The 19,371-nt window shown below is 36.7% G+C and overlaps 1 protein-coding gene across 1 annotated transcript; it reads left to right on the top strand.

Moving 5' to 3' along the window:
- Positions 1–10,670: 10,670 nt before the first annotated feature.
- LOC107722496 (angiopoietin-related protein 4-like) lies at positions 10,671–16,078 on the top strand. The gene is made up of 7 exons (XM_016530862.1): positions 10,671–11,197; positions 11,829–11,939; positions 12,039–12,093; positions 13,832–14,026; positions 14,202–14,297; positions 14,596–14,874; positions 14,964–16,078. Exons 1-7 carry the CDS (start codon positions 10,691–10,693, stop codon positions 15,146–15,148), a joined length of 1,428 nt encoding a protein of 475 aa, XP_016386348.1. The 5' UTR covers positions 10,671–10,690; the 3' UTR covers positions 15,149–16,078.
- Positions 16,079–19,371: the final 3,293 nt, after the last annotated feature.

The following is a 19,371-nucleotide window of genomic DNA, read 5'->3' as shown; positions in this document are numbered from 1 at the left end:
ATCCCTACAGCTCATGTCTTGTAGTTAATTTAACATATTAGTTTTCATTTGAAAGTCTCTTTCCTTTGTTAATATTAAAATTAATTCGTAAATAGAACACATGCTTTATACTTTTTTTAAATCTTTTTTTTTTCTCTTTAATTGCCAGTATTGGGTTTATCCATGACATGTACAAACTAAGGGTGAATCAAATACAATCCTTTGCTAATATTTGCACAAAGGCAATAGCTGTTTAAGCCAGACCAAAGTACTAGGCCATTCTAACATAATTTGGAGATTTAAGACACTATAGGATTATTTTGGTCCTGCAGTGTTTGCTGACATTTATATTTTATATTTCACATACTGTTTAAAAACAAGGCCTGTTCACTTGTTACTCTTACAAAATCATTAAAAAGTTTAAAAGAATGTTAATCTCATCATCTAATACAAATAAAGCTTGTGAATCTACTTATTAGATACTTTGAAATATCTCCATGTTCAATAAATGATAGTGTTTCTGTGTTTTTGAAAACCATGAACTGTAGTCTTAATAAAACAAGTTGAAATCACCCTTACTCAGCTAAACTAGTTCATTGCCTAATGACAGTTGCCCTAAAGGAGTAAAGTCATACCACTCAAACAAAAGACATCAAAGTTTGCATTAAACTTCCTCCAACATCTGAAAAGAGGAACTGGGGGGAAATAGATAGAAATAATTTCTTGTAAATTTACATATTGACTGTGATCTGATATGAAGGTGTCTTCACTGCAAATACGTGCATGGCATAGCATACATGTTTATCCAGAGACAAATTCCCCCCCCATCTTGATGCCCCTGAGGTCTCATCTTTCTCTCAGGGGAGAAAAACAGGGGTGACTGTCGGACAAACTCACCCGGGTTTGTGATCTGCAGTAAACACCCTCATGGTGCACAATGAAGACATAGGAGAAAATGAAACAACTGATATTGAATTATTCAGTGCTTTTATCATATTGACAGATGAAGGCCAAAATCTTTTGCAGTGTGTTACTTTTAACAGTTAAACTGGCTTATGTTTTAATTCTTTTTTTGTACTACTGTGCTTCTTTTTAATGTGAGAATCGACCCTGACCTGTTACATTATAGACACGTAACCTTTGTTCAATGTAAGTAGGGCAGCTGTGCCTCCACATCCGTTAAATAACATCACTGTGCCACTGGAGCGTTGAGTTTCCCTTGGGTCAGTGAGCAGAGGTTTGACCCTTCTCTGTTTCCTTTGTGCTGACCAGGCGCACATTTTAACGGTGCAGTACTACAGGAAACGGCAGTGATTTACTGCTGCCGGCTCTGTGACGGACCCTTGTTTATGATGTTCATTTTCACCGAGCACAGAGGTTACTGCAGGACAAGGATCCTTTGACCTCAGCAAAAGTGCACAAAAACATCAATCCCTAGACTTTGTATCATTTAATTAAATCTAATTGAAATACACTGGCCCCAACTGTCCACAAAAATATTAAGCAGCACAACTTTTTTCAACATTGATAATAATCAGAAATGTTTCATGAGCACCTTATCAGGATATTAGAATGATTTCTGAAGGATCGTGTGACACTGAAGACTGGAGTAATGATGCTGACAATTTAGCTTTGCATCATGTGGATAAATTACATTTTAAAATATATTACATTTACATTTATATTTAGCAGACGCTTTTATCCAAAGCGACTTACAAATGAGGACAATGAGTGTTAGAGTTAGAGGGTCAAATAAAGATGGAAGAGATGTGTTTTTAGCCGATTAAAAATATTTGTATATTAAAACAGAAAACAGTTATTCTAAATATTTTCATATTGGACAATATTGCTGTTTTGTTTTTTTAAATAATATTTCAAAATATTACTGTTTTTACGGTATTTTTGATCAGATAAATGCAGCCTCATTGAGAGATGTATTCAAAAACAAGAAAAAAATCGTACCAACCGCAAACCTTTGTGCACATCTTCATCAAAATATTTTTCTTATCTTATTATTGTAATGTTTTCACTATAACGAGGAACCAAATGCACCGTTCTTTAGTTGTAGTTCTTGTTTTGTCTCAAGACGACAGCAGTATGTTTTTCACCAGTTGAAGGCAGGTGAGCCTACCTGCTGCATTTTTATAGTGCTTAAACCTGATTGGTGTGTCTACAATTTAGCAATCATGTGTTTGTGCACCTGATGGCTGTGTTTAACAGATTGGCTCATAGGTGTGGTAATTTGACAGTCAGTGCTTTGGAATTGCAAGGAAGTGACATCATGATATACTTCTGTGTCTGATGTATACAAGTGTGTTTAGTGTTTTGCAAATCACTGTGTGTAATGTTTTGCAAATAGTGTGAAGCTGACAGTGTGCTTACAGTTGTGCAAATCTAGCCTTGTGTTTTGCTCCTTGAGTGTAAGGTTTTGCTAATTGTTGGAAAAGTTTAATTTTAGTGTGTAAGCAATCGTAAAAAACTGTAACTGTGCAGTACTACAGGAAACCACAGTGATTTACTGCTGCCGGCTCTGTGAATGACCCTTGTTTATGATGTTCTTTTTGAGTAGCGAAAGCCCCAAGGATAGTTTTAATCATTTTCACAGAGCACAGAGGTTACTGCAGGACAAGCTAACTTTGACCTCAGCAACAGTGTATAAAAATGAGTGCGCACAAAACATTTAAGGAACAAAAAATGAGCAATCCCTAGACTATGTAGCATTTAATTAAAGTACACTGTCCTCAACTGTCCACAAAAATATTAAACAGTACAACTATTTTCTACATTGATAATAAGAAGAAATGATTTCTGAAGGATCGTGTGACACCGAAGACTGGAGTAATGGCTGTTGAAAATTCAGCTTTGCCATAACAGGAATAAATTACATTTTAAAATACATTAAAATAGAAAACAGTTATTCTAAATATGTTCATAATATTTGACAATATTGCTGTTATTTTATTTTGCAATAATATTTCAAAATATTACTGTTTTACTGTATTTTGCAGCCTCGTTGAGCATAAGAGACTTTATTCAAAAACATTTAAAAAATCATACTAACTTCAAACTTTTGAACAGTAGTGCACGTTAACATCTTACTTCATCAAAATATTTGGAAATAGTTTATCCTATTATTGTGTTGTTTTCACTATAACGAGGAACCAAATCTTTAGTTGTAGTTCTTGTTTTGTCTCAAGACGACAGCAGTATGTTTTTCACCAAGCTAAGCCAATAGAAGTGAAACAAGGCAAGGTTCAAGGGCACTTGATGTTATGTTCTGATGTTATGGTGAACATGCTAAGGTTGAGAACTACAAATCACAAACAAGCCTGATTAGACAATACATGGCCTTATAAAAAAGAAAAAGTGTAATCAACAATGCTGGTTTTATCTGTGGAAAACAAGTCTGCTATCTAGATTTTACTGTTATTGCTTTAGGTCACTCAGAGTTTATAAATTTAGGCACAACTCATATATGCATTAAAAATATGAGTGATAATGTAATAATAATTAAGTGTTGCAGTTATGTAACAGTGTCTGCACATGTATAATGTGATGCCATATATCTGTGTGTGTCAATCTTGTGTTAGGAGTTTTCCTGCACTCAGTCTGTTTTGTTTTCAAGAACAGGTTACTAGACACCAAAAGGAACATGACTGGAAACAAAGACCACAGTATTTCAATAACAGGCTGTCATATTAGACAAAGCAGACAGCATGAACTCATGCATGAATCAACTGTCGCTCTTGGCCTATTTTTTATTTTTTTTCATCATGGAGTTTCTTGAAAATGGCATCAATAAACATGATTTTGAAAGGAAAAGTTCTTGCTTGCAGTAATGGAACAGTTGCCGGAATGTACATACGTGAATATTCATACATGTACTTTATTATGTTTTAGACAACAGTTAGTTGCCATATGTATCACTCCACTTGTCTGTATTTGTGTTTCAGACAGGTCTAATGCATTAGCAGAGGAGATTATCAGCGACTCTTTGCAGGTTTGTTTGTTACACCAGTAGGTGGAAAAAGTCATCGAATCTTTCATTCAACAGATTCATTTCAAAACACTGATTGACTTTGAAATGAAACAATACTGCAACTGTAGCTGTGTCTGCATCCTTAGCCCCTGTGAAGGTTGAACTGAGTGTTGTTTAAATGGGACGGTCTGTCTTAAGGTTGCTCTTGTCGCCTAGCAAGTACGACAGCTGAAGTTTATGAGCAAGTTTACAGTTTGTATGAGGCTTGGAAATGGGACATTCTTCGTTGCAACGCTGTGACGCATTCGGTCTTGGAATGCGGCCTTCAAGGATACAGTCCCTAAATTGGGACACAGCTTCTGGCTGTATTTTTAAGAATCATTAACTGATTCACTGATTTATTCATTACCAAAACTCCACTACTCAGAGACGTGACGGTTTATTATTCTGCTTCGGATTTGTATGGAACTATTTTGGTTGGTGGTGCAAAAGTAGATAAATACATGCTATTAAAAAAATATAGATATAGAAACATAGTATCTTTAAATGAAGAACCAGCAGACAGTAGATCTCACAATGGATTCTCTGGTTCTTTGGTTCTCTGAAAAAGGCACCAACGTGTGTGAGGTAGATTTTCTGTACATCCCATCCAGTTCCCACAGAGTTAAACATCTTTCCGCTTCTGGAATATGTATAGACATGTGGCATATCATCTTTGCAGATCATGGAAAAATGCACTGTCTGCATGCTCCCAGATTTCCGTTTGCTTTGCCACTTGTCTAGGACTCCTTAGGGGATTAAAGGTTAACAATTCCCTAATGTTTCACTGGGGGTTGACTATAGCAGATGTTCTGAAAGTTAAATAGGTCCCGACTAGAAAGTGTTTTCTAACATGTTGAACTCCAATCAAGCTTCACTGACAGGAATGTTACACGATGGGCTGCAACCTGGTTCTAGAGCTAACAGGGCATCCAGGGGTGAATATGCAAGAAAAATTACATTGTTTACAGATACACAAGGCATATATTCATTAATCTGGCAATTTCAAAATGATTGTTAAACATTGGCTCGTTGCTGATGAAAAAGCAAACGATTTATGTGACAATTACTTTATTTATGAGTCGCTTTACTCAGAAGCATTAAGTGTTGCACTAGTCATTTCTCTAGAACCGGTTCTATGAACACCCAACTCCTCAAAAGGAAATCTTGTATGTGTCACAGGAAATTAAAAAGGCCTATGGTTTATTATTTTAAAAAGAGAGAGAAGTAGAGAAGTGAAACTTGTGTATAAAAAGCAGCTTGCATATGTATATAGACTAAATGTCTGGGGCGAGCGAATGAACATCAGCTACAATTAAAACCCAACTGTGCATCACATTTAATAGAAAAATAAAAAAAGATTAAATGCATCTTAATGTTTTAGATTATGATACACTTTCAGTTTTGCCAGTCAGCATATGACCATTTTCCCCACAGTGCCAGTATATTATTGTTCAAAATAAATTTATAAATTCAAAAAAGAAGTGTTTATTGTCTAAAATCAATAATATGGTCCTGTGCCTAAACTTGTATGGATCAGTATCAGTGTACACAGCTGAAAACTGTTAAGACATTTATGCATCTGCAAAGTATGTGCATCGTGCTTTCCCAGTCTCAAGAGTTGAACAGATTCAGAGATGCACCATGCATACTTCAGTGTGAATGAGAATACAAGACTGCATTTTAAGTCAGTTTGTCTCTCATCTTTGCAGGATCTGAATGAATGCTCAACAAAATAACGGCATAACTGAAAGGGCGCATATCAGAGTGTCATATTAAACTATCCCGATGGTGCCAAGCTGTTGTCCACTGCTGATTTGATTTGATTGAGACACAACATTACACAGTCGCTCCAAGCTATTTGACATAACAGACATTTACATATATTCCACAAGACAAAATCGTCTGAAATATCCAAAATATCCCATTTAAAGGTTTAGATGGTCCTCTTTAATAGGGGTATATGAACTTATGATCAGAACTGTATTTTTTATTTAATCTAATGTGAACTGATGATATTAAACATTTCATAGGATTTTATTCAATTATATTTCTTATGGAATCTAAAGAAGTATATTACTTTATTTTCATGATAATGGCTTCTGGATGACTATATTTTTGCACAGTTGTGTTGTGAGTTTTACACTTTTTTTTTTTTTTTGGTTGCAAAATGCCTGTGGATAAATATTAATTTATGGACCTAGAAATTACACTCTAAAGAACTATTATATAGCACTGTATATACAGTGGAGTCCAAAAGAGGTCACACACAAAAAATATCTGGATTTAAAAATTGTAAATGGTAAATAAACAATATTTTAGGATTTTACAAAAATATATATTTTTTTTTTAATGAATACGAAATAGTTAAGATTTAGAATATGATCATCAGGTTTAACACAAACTTGTTATTGCAGCTCAAGTTACGCTGTCATTAAAAAAAATCTATTCAACTTTTATTCTTTCTAAATAATTACAATAAAGAAATAATAAAGAAAAGGACCTTAGACCTTTAGACTCCACTATATGTAAGACTTACAAATGCATACATCCGACTGTGTATCTGAGTTTGTTATCTAAGCAAAATGAGGAGGAAACAACACAATAGCTCCATAAAGAGATATGTACAGAAAGCACGTCAGAGAAAATATTCACTGCAGGCCATTTTAACCCTTATAGGTGTTCTAACCAGACAGGAAATGTGTTACTTCCAGTGGTTCTCAACTGTTTGAATGAGGTGGTGATGAAGGCCATGTGCCGATCTGCAGGATTTGGGCTGAGGGACGTTAACCTCTATATTTGACCACAAGGAGGCAGAAGAATGCTGGACAGTCAGGACCTTAGACCTTTAGACTCCACTATATGTAAGACTTACAAATGCATACATCCGACTGTGTATCTGAGTTTGTTATCTAAGCAAAATGAGGAGGAAACAACACAATAGCTCCATAAAGAGATATGTACAGAAAGCACGTCAGAGAAAATATTCACTGCAGGCCATTTTAACCCTATAGGTGTTCTAACCAGACAGGAAATGTGTTACTTCCAGTGGTTCTCAACTGTTTGAATGAGGCGGTGATGAAGGCCATGTGCCGATCTGCAGGATTTGGGCTGAGGGACGTTAACCTCTATATTTGACCACAAGGAGGCAGAAGAATGTTCTCTGGACAGTCCCAAAACGCTCTCCTTCCAAGCACGTACACTGCTGAATACATGCCCAGATGTGGTTTAGTGTCCACCCAGAACAAACTGTTCTGGAGTACTTAAGTTCTGCTCTGAGCAAAGAAGTTTTATTTTCAGTATATTTCAGTTTATCTTTTCATTAACTGAAACATACTGTTGCATGCAAGCATGCAACATGTAGTTATCTATGTGTTATAAATACATAAATAGGGCCACTTTAACAGGTGTAATTACAAGTTTCACATAGTCTTCAACATCACACTCATATAAACATCACAAACCCTGTATGCAGAAGAGGATAACCACACTATGACGGTACAAATCTTATGACTGAAGTCATGCTCAGGATATTTAAAGTCACATTTACTATGCAACAGTATGGTTCCAGTATACACCACCGTCCTGTTAAACGTCCTATTCATCAAAAAATCCTGAAAAAAATCAGGTCATGGTTTCCAAAAATATATTAAGCAGCTGTTTTTAACACGGGTAATATTGAGAAATGTTTCTTGAGCAGCAAATCAGCATATTAGAATTATTTCTGAAGGATCACGTGACACTGAAGACTGAAAATTCAGCTTTGCCATCACAGGAATAAATTACATTTTAAATATATTGAGTTATTCTAAATATCTTCATAATATTTCACAATATTGCTGTTTTTCCTGTATTTTTGTTCAAATAAATGCAGCCTCGGTGAGCATAAGCGACGTGCTCATATGCCAGTGTTCATTGTAAATATGAGCTGTGAATAACACACAGAAGAATTTCCTGTAATACAGTCCTCTGGATAAAAAAAGCAAAACCGGTTGTGTTAAACCTGAGTCACAGATACAGTTTATACATGGGCGGCCACTTTTATGATGCAATCATCCACAGATATCATCTAACTAAAGCTGGAATGTAGATGTAAAAATACTGTACTTTACAGTCCAGCATCAATTAAGGGAAATCAAAATGTTTCTGATATACGGATGAATGGAAATGAAGGCGAATAACTTTTAACCTGAAAGATCCAAAAGGAGAATAAATCCAATAGAGTCATATGTTCATCATGTGACAGCTAACAAGAGCATGATTTATGTGTTGTCTACTAAACCAAGACCTCAGTAATGCTTTTGTTAACCACTGGTTACTAAAACATTATTGTATTATAACTTCCTCAAAAGAAGTGCAGCACTTTTTTTCCATTTTGACAGTGACTCAGTTAACAGTATCCTCAGACATCTATAGCTTATGCACCTATAGCGCCTCTTTCGCAAAAAATCTTCTGTGATGCAGATGTTACACATTTAGAATGTGGGTAAAAGGTCGTCCCGCTGGGAGTGACACCATATTAGAGTCAAAAAATGCAGCTGTTTCTTTGGTTCCGGCAGCGTGATTCGGGCGGATGACTAACTGCTGCCATCAGTGTTTCTGGGAAACTCGTAGACAGGGCAGATACTGAATATCCCTGTCATTCAAATGCTAATGATCCTCTTCAGGGCTACTGAGCATCTGAAAAGACTTCGGCTGTAGGAGAGATGCATATATGCCTCCCAGATGATGCTTACATTAAAATCCCATGCCTAATGTTCTGACCTGCCAGATCTGTGAGTCTTTTGTTCATCAGTAACTACTGTTTTAAGATATCATTCTCTGTCTTTTTGTTAAGCAGCTCTACAAGTACTAACCGAACATGCAGCCAAAATATCAGTGTCAAAACAATGACAGGTTTTGTGATTCAATTAAAGTGATCCACCAAAAGGCGTTCATGCCATTATGGGACCAGCTGAAACAACTGAGTAAGTGTTTGTTTTTTTGTTTGCTGCATGTCACTGGCATTAAGAAAGCAAACACACCCTGAGAGTTGTTTACAAGGACTGGAATGAGAAAATGCTTTGTCGATCCAGCATTAATCATGAAACACCCTTTAGGCTTGAAGTTCAAGTGAAGTGTTTTTCTAGCTGCATCGCATTACAGATTATACAAGCATTTAAGGGCGTTTAATTATTACGATGACGTTTTCTGCACAGTTTTGAGTAAAGCCAAAGTCATACATTATACTGTTTAAAAGTTTGGGGTCAGTAAAAGTTTTGAATATTTTTGAAAGAAGTCTCTTATGCACTTATGAAACATTTTTTATTATTACTAATGTTGTAAACAGTTGTGCTGCTTAATATTTTTGTAGAAACCTTTATACATTTTTTTAAGAATTCTTTGATCAATAAGAAAGTTCAAGAGAACAGCATTTATTTCAAATAGACTTTTTTGTAACAACTTCTTTACTGTCACTTTTGATCAATTTAATGCATCTTTGCTGATTAAAAGTATGAATTATTTTTTAAAACATCTTGTTGACCCCAAACATTTGAAGGATAGCTCCATTAAACATATAATTCCAGACGTGGCTATAATGTTAACAAACAATCAAGTCCTGGCTTCTGCTCCACTTCTGAATACCCTTTCAAATCCTGTTTTGACCATGTCTGCAAAGTACACTGTAAAAACAAGCAAACCTCTCTCTGAAAACCTGAAAAGCTCTCGAAAGCTGAAAGGTCAACTCTGTAACACTTGTACTTTGATATCACCCCCTGGAATAAACACCAAGTCCTTTGTATCACAAGACAAAACAGCTAAAAACACAGGAGTATTGCTTTTCTATGGGAGAGACAAACTCTCAGGCATCACCTAAAGAGGTATCTGAGCGTAGTCTTCAGAAACCTCCAGTGAATGCTGGCTTTCTGGGAGCGTGAACTTTCCCCTAATTCTCACACTGCTCTGTGCTCACAGAGGAACAGACCACAGCGCTCAGCTGCGGCACGTTCACCTCGTCTCTCTACACAAAGCCTCTGGCTTAATAATGACTTCATACTGGGAAAACCCCGGTGTCCATTCACACCAATTCCACTATATTCTCTCTCTAAGCTAGATAATTTATATATGTAGTTTTCTATGTAATGTATATTTTATAAATGTCCACTATTTGGACATTAAACAGGGCAGGATGCACCAAACTGAAATCATTCACATTTGATTTGTGAGATTTAATATGTCCTTTACAATTTAATAGTCTCAGTAGGACTGTTTGTGGGAATTAGTGTAATAAAAATGTTAATATAATTAGAATTAATCAATGAAACCACTGACTAAAAGTCAATATAAGTCCACATACAAACATAAATTGCTCAATATTCATTATTGTTGAAGACCTACACTCAATTTTCATTATATGTTGAAAAAAATTTTTCAATTAACAGGTTTTCTGGTTGCAACCGAGTCCATTCTTACATCATGGTCCACATTCGAAGCAAATATATGGTTAAGGGGGAGGAGGTTGAAACCTGAGCAGACTCACACACTCCCTCCAAATGGCCAACCAATCAGAACAGACTAGATGGCTCAGAAAGGGTATAAAAACAAGTTAGCCTTTCAACCGCATGAGCCTGTGCTCTTGAGAATACTGCGACAGCTAACCGGTCTCTACTACAAGTTAGAATAACCAGACAACCACAGACACCAACGAGCAAGATGAAGGTACCACTGGCAAATCTGCTATGCATCACAGTCTTGGCGAGCTCCGGGATGAGCTTCCCGCTGGAAAGGAGAGGAGCTGCTACTGGAAAAGAGAAGAGAGTTCAGTATGCAGCATGGGATGATGTTAATGTGCTAGCACATGGGTTGCTGCAGCTAGGTCAGGGTCTTAAAGAGCATGTGGACAAGACCAAAGGCCAGGTGAGAGACATCACCATCAAGATGAAGGTCTTCAACTTCACCATATCCGAGCTAGGCAAGCTGACACAACGGCTTCAAGAAGACAGTGAGGCATTGAAAGCAAAAGCCCAGAGTCTGGAAGAACGTGAGAACGTGGTCCTAAACATGTCCATGGATCTGCGGGAGGAGACGGAAGAGCTGCTTAAAGACAGGAAGAAGGACCATGAGAGGATGAATAAGCTGGAAGAAAAAGTAGATGGCTTGATGCAAGGAGAGGGTTTGGAAGCTGCCAACGGCAACTACAGCGATGCCCGAACCATTCAGGTAGTTGAAAAAAAAACTAATTTCAGGGCTAAAAGAATGTGAAGCATATTGTCTAGGATTTTAACCTTAGGCTAACAACATTGCCTGATATGCATTGTAATGTTTGGTTGTGCATTTGCATATATGTGTTAAAATCATTTTCTAAATACTTCAATTAACTAATCAAGAATTATTTGGATAGGTTTATGTGGTTTTAAAAAAAAACCTGCATTTCCAATAGAGCACAAGAGCCACTCATGGCATGAACTCAAGAGCCGTGTAGTAGCCTACGTGCAAGGTAGCAGCTGTTCATACAAAGAAAGTGACAAAGCCTACTGACCTCCAGGAAAGTTTGAAGTGTGTTGACCTTTGCCCCTTGATACATGTCTCAGCAAGAAACAAGCTTAACAGAACCTTAAGTGTTTCATACGCATGCAGATGTATATATATAGTTTTTCACTCACTTTGCGAGTTCATGTTACTGTAACATAACGATGTACAGAAAAAAAGCTGTGTACAAGACCGGTTATACTGGAAAATAGGAACTTAATTGTCAACAACTCCATGATTATCGTTGCGGTCTGCTGAGGTTTGGAAAAGGCCATGTTTTGAGTGTGAATAAAGACTGACCGCAAACTATTTCTGATTTCAGTGGATGCTGGAGGCGCAAAATAAGCGCATTGATGATTTAGTCGAGCGCATCAAGCAACAGCAAGAAAAACTGGATAAACAAAATGTTCGCATTCGGACCCTCCAAAACCAGGTAAGAATACTACAAAATAAAATATAATGTAACTATGAAGTAGTGTGGTGTCAATATATTAAGTCTATGACTGCAAACTTACCCATAATATTCATGTAGATTCATATGAACAGCGAGCGGTCTTCTCTCAAACGGGAGGATGATGTTCATCTGAATATATATATATATATATATAATTAAAAGCTGTTTTTTTATATATAATAATATGTTGAAAATGTTTCATAAAAAAAATACACAAAAGTTACTAAGACACAAAATCTATATGCTGGCGAAAAGAAGTCTAATTGTTCCATTCACATAATGAATCTGCCTTATTGCACAGTCTCTGATAATTCAAATACACACAATAATATAATTGCATCTAAAAAACATACAAGAGGAGGTTTTGCTCTTTATCAAAAACATGCTGAGACTTGTGCCACTTGTTTTGCTCCTTTAGTTTTGTTACATGCTGCATAATGTTAGGGAAACGATTTTGAAAACATATGGGAAATGTCTTATGGAAATAAGACTCAACATTTCAAACATTTAACATTGAGATTTTTAGAAGTATTTTAACACTCTGTGTGAGGGTTGAAAATGGAAACTCCATTTCAAAGCAATGACTACCTCTAAGTAGGTGAAAGGTGAACCTATCAGAAACACATGGGCCAGAACAGTCATCCAAACGAACACAATAAAGCCTCTCATGGCGAGTTCTGACATCAGTGGGATCCAAAGAATGCTTTAAAAAACAAGTTTCCCTGGATGCCTTCCAATTGTGTGAGAGTTCATCAGTCTTGGACTGTGTTAACTCAGGGTCACGACTCACAAGCATGCAGAGATTTGTTTCAAATCTGGCCAAGAGCAAAGGGAGGGCTTTTTTTTCAGATATAGTATATCCTGTACTTTAGATTAGATTTCCTGGCTCTAATCCACTGAACACCATGTACAGAGTGCATATTTTTGGACCATGAACTTTATACAGATTTTCCCTGTCATGTGGAGATCACTCCAAAAAACACGTAATTTCTCTCAGAAAACGTGTAACCTTTACCCTAGATCTGTCAGAGCCAGACTATCCCCCTTAGACCCGCCCCCCCTCTACTCATTCACACAGACCACCCCTTTTATTGCAGTCACTGAGAAGTGTGCCAGACTAAAGAAGGCCACTTCACTTAAAACCATATGCTTTGATCCTTTTAAATCTGCTGCATTCATTTTTTTTTTAAGTTTACACACACACAGATAGATAGATGTGTAACAAATTTTAATTTTAATTTAAAAAAAAAAAATTACGGTTAATGTAGGGCATCCAATTTTTAAACGGACAGAGAGTGCCAAAAAAATTATTATTATTTTTGTTCATCTTTTTTATTTTTGTTCATTATTCATCTGACTCGCATCTCACATAGTCCCTTGAGGGCCTGTGCAGTTGCTCCTCAAATAGCAGCAGCAGCCTCGGCATTCCCGGATCACTCACTGCCCATGCATTGTGATGTCAGCAGAGGGGTGCTGTGCACGTGAAGCAGGCGTGGAGGGCTGGACTAAAGGGGGCAGGGGGAAGGAATGCTTGTAGCTCTACTGAGGGAAGTCTCTGCTTGGGAACTGGGGGAAAGGTCATGTTTACACCCTCAATTGTTTCAGCCAGGTCAGAATTCACATGTGAAACTGCCTTTGTTAGGCAGATGTTTGCCACACTTGCCTGAGAAATATATGTCAGTGTGTATAGCAACACGTCAGATGACTTGGACTATTGCCCTGGAGTTCAAAACAAATTCCATGTTGGCTTTTGGATTCTTGGGTGGAACGTTCAAGGTTCTGTGTTTGAGATAAAGATTAGTTCACCATTAAGCAATGTGATAAACTTTTACCCTAGACGTGTGAGCAATTTCCATTTAGTGCCTTTTTTTAAATCCCTGTTTGGATACAGGCTTGGGTAAAGGTCATTTGCAGACATGTGAATATTTTTGTGGTGTTTTGGTGTCTTTCAGCTATGGCTTCTGACTGTCATGAGTTGTTCCTAAGGGGTGAGACCACAAGCGGGCTGTTCACCATCCAGCCAACTGACTCTGAGCCTTTTGAGGTCTTCTGCGAAATGACACCCGGTGAGTGGCGCGAACCAATTTTCTGCCACTTTTATTTGTCCATTTATCTCACATCCCTCTTAAATGAGCATCTATTGCTTCTTTGTTCATAAACCACATTGGATATCGCCTCCCCATCCCCAAAGCATCACTCAGAACAGCTTGTAATCCTCTTGTTTTGTGCGTGTATCCACAGAAGGAGGATGGATAGTCATCCAGAGACGCCAAGATGGATCTGTAGACTTCGATCAACTTTGGCAGGCATACCAGACTGGCTTTGGGAACCTTAATGGTAAGAATCCAATGTGAACTGACTTAATTTTGCATGTGACCAACAGGCTCTGAGCAAATAGCCACATCTGTCAGTACACTTTGATTAAGGCGTAGAGATTTACTCACTAATAAGGGTTATAGAGTGGCAGACTAAGGATAGAGGATCAGATCAATTCTGGCTGGAGAGAAAACATTGTCAAATCCTGTATCCCTAATGCCCTTAAATGATTTAATTGCAGAGTGACTAAATCTCCTGACCTATTCCTAGACCAGAGTACACAGAGTTCTTAAATATCCCTCTTAAATGTCGCTTTCAGGCGAGTTCTGGCTTGGCCTGGAAAAGATCCATTCTGTGTCCAAGGGCGGCAACTACATCCTCAAGGTGCAGTTCTCTGACTGGCGGGATGAAGTTCAGACCATCAACTACCCTTTCCGTCTGAACGGCAAGGAGAGCAACTATTCCTTGCGCATTCTGGGGAGTCCTGCCGGGAACCTGGAGAGCTCTCTGTCCACCGAAATATCTGGAGTGCCCTTCTCCACCCGCGACAAAGACAACGACCAGAAAAATGACCTCAACTGTGCCAAACAGCTATCAGGTAGCATCATGATGCCATGGGCCATAAAAGGGTTTTTTCTTTGTGGCTGATGTTGTGGTTCTAAGTGGTTTCTATTTTTGGCTTTCCAGGTGGTTGGTGGTTTAGCAATTGCGGTCGCTCAAACCTGAATGGCAGATATTTTGTTACTCCTGCACCAAAGCAAAGGCACCAGAGAAAGCAAGGGGTGTTCTGGAAGACCTGGCGCGGTCGCTACTACCCGCTGAAAACCACCACCATGATGATTGCGCCCGCCGAGATCAAGAACAAGTCATAGAGGACCTCTGCTGAGATCCTAACCAATGATATGGGTGGAGAAACCACCATTTGTAACCTGCCAAAATAACGTGTTGGTGCTGTAAAGGTCTAAAGCTCTATTAGGAGTGTCTTTGTTAGAACAGACGAAGTCTGAATCATGAATGTGGTGGACACTCAAATCCCTGTCTGCACAAAAATAGGCTCTTTTAATTAGAACTAAATGTGCCTGGAGCTCTGCAAGCAGCAGCATGTTTTATATGGTGCAGGCCACTGTAAGGATCTGTTACATGTTTAGACAAATCTGGCAGGGTGACGTCAAAAGACCTTATGGTTAAGCACCATTGCAAGCACTTTCCAAAGCTCAAAAGCTTGGGGAAGAAATTAACCTTGCCACTAAAATACGGACCAAATAAGCTGTATAAGCTTGAGCCAGTACTTTTGAGAATGCTTATTGTAAAGGCACTGTTTATCTTAAGGCATTATCCACAGACATGCGTTAATAGATCTGCAGAACACTAAAAGTTAATTGCCTGTCAATTCATTTCAAGTATCTAAATGTGGAAGTTATTTTCTGGTACGCACATGCTGTTTTTCAAAAGCTTAAATGATCTGAGACTACTTGTGTATTTTCCTGTTTTGAAATCAAATGAGGAGTTCCTGTGGAGATTCATTTTCTCAGTCACATTGACTGCCTTTATATGTCTATAGCTGTCACTTCCATGTAAATAACAGAAATATACATTTTCTTCGTAGCGTTACCGCTGTATTCTTGCCAACTTTAAAAGGTCATGTTCTGATTTCCATATTATTTAAATGTTGTACAAATAATCATTATGTATTTCTTTATCTTTTTGCTTATAATTTATGTTTTCCAAAAAGTAAAGCATTTTGCTATTGTTTTTATAAATATGTTTGGTCTTGAAGAGACCAATAAAGACTGATTTTATTTAAAAAACTGTCAGTGTCAGTGAAGTTCTTGCATTAAACAACAAACGTAATGCAAAGTGAATGAGCTTGTTTAGATCAGTATGAAGTGTCAAGCAGACATATGCAGCTCCTTTCAGACCTGAGGGTTAAGTGCATCTACATGCTCATGAGACGGCAGGTGATGCTGGAATGTCCTGACGGTGCTCAAGCTTGCTCAGTGCCCTAGAGACAAGAAACATAATAACTAATATAATTGAGCAGATGGCTGCAATTATACTTACAAGTCATGCATACAGTTGAACTGCTGTTACTTCAATTATTAAGAGTCAAAAACAATTGGAAAAAAGTTGTTTTAGTCTGAATTAAAGTAAAAATGACTATGTCCTTGAATGTTCCCACAGGAGTGGTGCCATATGGTCTTAATCACACGTGAACCTTACTTAGTGGAAATCAGCTTATTCTTCTGACTTGACTTTAAGTAACTAAAGTTGCATTGGCTTCCGAGTGTCACACTCAATGTTTCACACCTGAGAGCAATTCTTAACGTGCCAAATCGTCACTAATGTGCTTTCAGTTACTTACTTCCAGATGAGTTTAGCGTACAGTATTTAACAGTCAAATGCTTTTACGGTTTAAGAGAACAATTGTCTAATCAGAGTTATCTTTTCATCTGTGATAAGATATTGTGTAGACAAACAGAAACAAACTGAAATGTGTTCAGGGTCTACAAGCGAAATCCTGCTTAATAATAATGACAGATGCTTTTGACATTCACAGGCTTAAAGGCAACAAGATCATGTACTTTTTATTGACAAAGGCCACATGTCTAGTGGAACTGACATTGTGAAACAAGGTCACTGCGTATAGTTCCTTCATGTATAGTATGTAGGTTATTAAGTGCATTATAGCCAACTGAAAACTAGGCCACTGCACAAACATAAAGACATGTTTCATTGTATAACAGCCATTATGGTTCTTAAAGCTTCATTCAACAGTCATCCTGCCTATTAATATCTTTAATGTATTGTTACTGTATTAAGAACCACTGGAGCAGAACATTACCAAGAAAACTGACAAATATTATTCAGTTATATGACACCTTTGATTATCATTAATCCTGATGACCACTCAGTACCCACCCTTTGCTGTTTTGTATTTGTATTTTATTTTAAATCTGTTTTGCATTTCACTAAAAACCATTGCACAATTTGCTACCAACATCTGATTAACCAGCATTTTAGATGAAAATATAATATACAAAAAAAAAACATGTTTAAATAGTTAACAAATTTTAAATATTTAAAACAAAAAAAATATTTAATAGTTAAAGCAAAAATGACATGGGGCTTTCTTTCTTGTGTGGAACACAAAACATATTTTGAGAAATGGCTGAGGGTTTTTAACCATACAATGGATGTCAATGGTAACCAAAACTGTTTGGTTCTTATTCTTCAAAATACTTCTTTTGCGTTCCACAGAAGTGTAAGAAAGTGTACAGATTACATGTGTAGTATAATGTTTGCATAATATTGTATGTATGGCAGATTGAGCTTTAGTCTACCTGCTTCAACAGGAGTCATGAAGATAAATCAATCTGGAGCTTGAGGAGGTGAGCGGCTTGTCAACATGGAATGTAGCATTTCATTAGCAGGAAGACATTAATTTTGACAAGCTCACAGCAGGCCTGTTTGAGAAGAGGCACAAGTAAGGCATTAAAAGCACAAATCTGCACATGTGAAGACAAAGTGAAGTTGTAAAAACATATTGCAACCTCAGGCAGCAAAAACTGGAGCGAACTGGAGAAGCTAGAGAGATCTTGTTAAGCAGCGCCATCTGGTGCAAGCGAACTAACCAACGTCACAATATTGACAGAGTAGTTTGCGGTAAAAATATATTGAATTTATTAATAAAAACTGTAATATTTAGTTTTATAATATTTAGAATCTTTCAACCATATTACAAGCCCTCTATTACAAGGTAACCCTTATTTAGTGAGTTTAATTTAGGCTAATTCTGCATCCTGTTTTTGCACACCTTTCACAGACCATTTCTTAAACAAAAAAGTTAAAAAAAAAAAGTTAAATATTAAATAATTATTCAAATATATAATTTTTTTATATATAAAATAAAATAATTATCAGGCGCTTTATAATAGCATATTCTTGATATTGTGTAGCTCATGCTGTCATTCTCACTCATTACCAGATGATGGCAGTATTACGTATTTTACGTACACTTTTAGACAGTTTTTGAGACGAGCCCTCTTTTTCTCAAATCCAAAGATTACGCTATACCATTAAAGATATTAGCAATCCCTTCTCCAGTATCTGAGTATGTAATAATACATAAATGCTTAGCTGACTCAGCACTGCTTGATTATTTGACTGACTGGATCATTAATTATGGATCCAGGATTGTGAAATAAGCATTTGGTTTAAAAGACTGCAAATGTTCCTCTTTCACAGGACTGAAAATGACATACTTGCGTTGTTTCATTTTCAAGTTTTCGGAGAGAATGAATCATGATAACAGTAACTGTTGTTCATCATATTTTATTATGAACCCAGTCTTTAATACATCCATCTAACCATCTTATTCCATAAATAAAAAACAAGTGTAAAGCATACACAGATATATCCATTTATGTGATTTATCTGAGCAGACCTAAAACTTCCAATGTCTAGTACAAAGTGTCATTTGGAATTAGAACAAATACCGTGGAAAAAAAAATAGTGAATCCAGTTCCTAATTTGGAATGTTCAAGGCTCACAATGTTATACTTCCATTTCCTTTCGCAATACTATAATCCAAAGAAAACAAGACAAGCTCCGGTTGTTCTGGCTAAGCGAACTGTAAAATATTTGATGAGAATATGAAACACTAATACAAAGATGAACTCTTTAAAACATTTCCAATGTTTCCAACATTTTCATCTAATATTTATTTATTTCAGCTTTATTTCAGTTAATGAAAACACTTTTTAATCGTTTTAATTAACAAATGAGATGGGCAGAAAATGAGCGATAAGAATTGTGTTTTTGTCATTATTATTTTTTTAATATTCCATTTAGCTTTAAATTTACATTTCAGAATTTAGTAATTTTAGTACTTCAACTTAAATATATTGTATTTTAGTTTAGTTCAGCAACAGTTCCAAAACTTTGGAATATTAAAAAGTTTAACTTTTTAATCCATTTAAATTTCATTTCAGTCTTTTTACTTAAAAGTAAAACAGTTTTTTTAATATTTCCATTTAGCTGTAGTTTACTTCTAGTTGTAGTAATTTTGGTTCTTCAAACATTTTACACCAGTTAG

The sequence above is a fragment of the Sinocyclocheilus rhinocerous genome, unplaced genomic scaffold (assembly GCF_001515625.1).
Source record: "Sinocyclocheilus rhinocerous isolate Xijiao unplaced genomic scaffold, SAMN03320098_v1.1 scaffold541, whole genome shotgun sequence".
Classification (NCBI taxonomy): domain Eukaryota; kingdom Metazoa; phylum Chordata; class Actinopteri; order Cypriniformes; family Cyprinidae; genus Sinocyclocheilus; species Sinocyclocheilus rhinocerous.
This window is presented reverse-complemented; position numbering and strand designations above follow the sequence as displayed.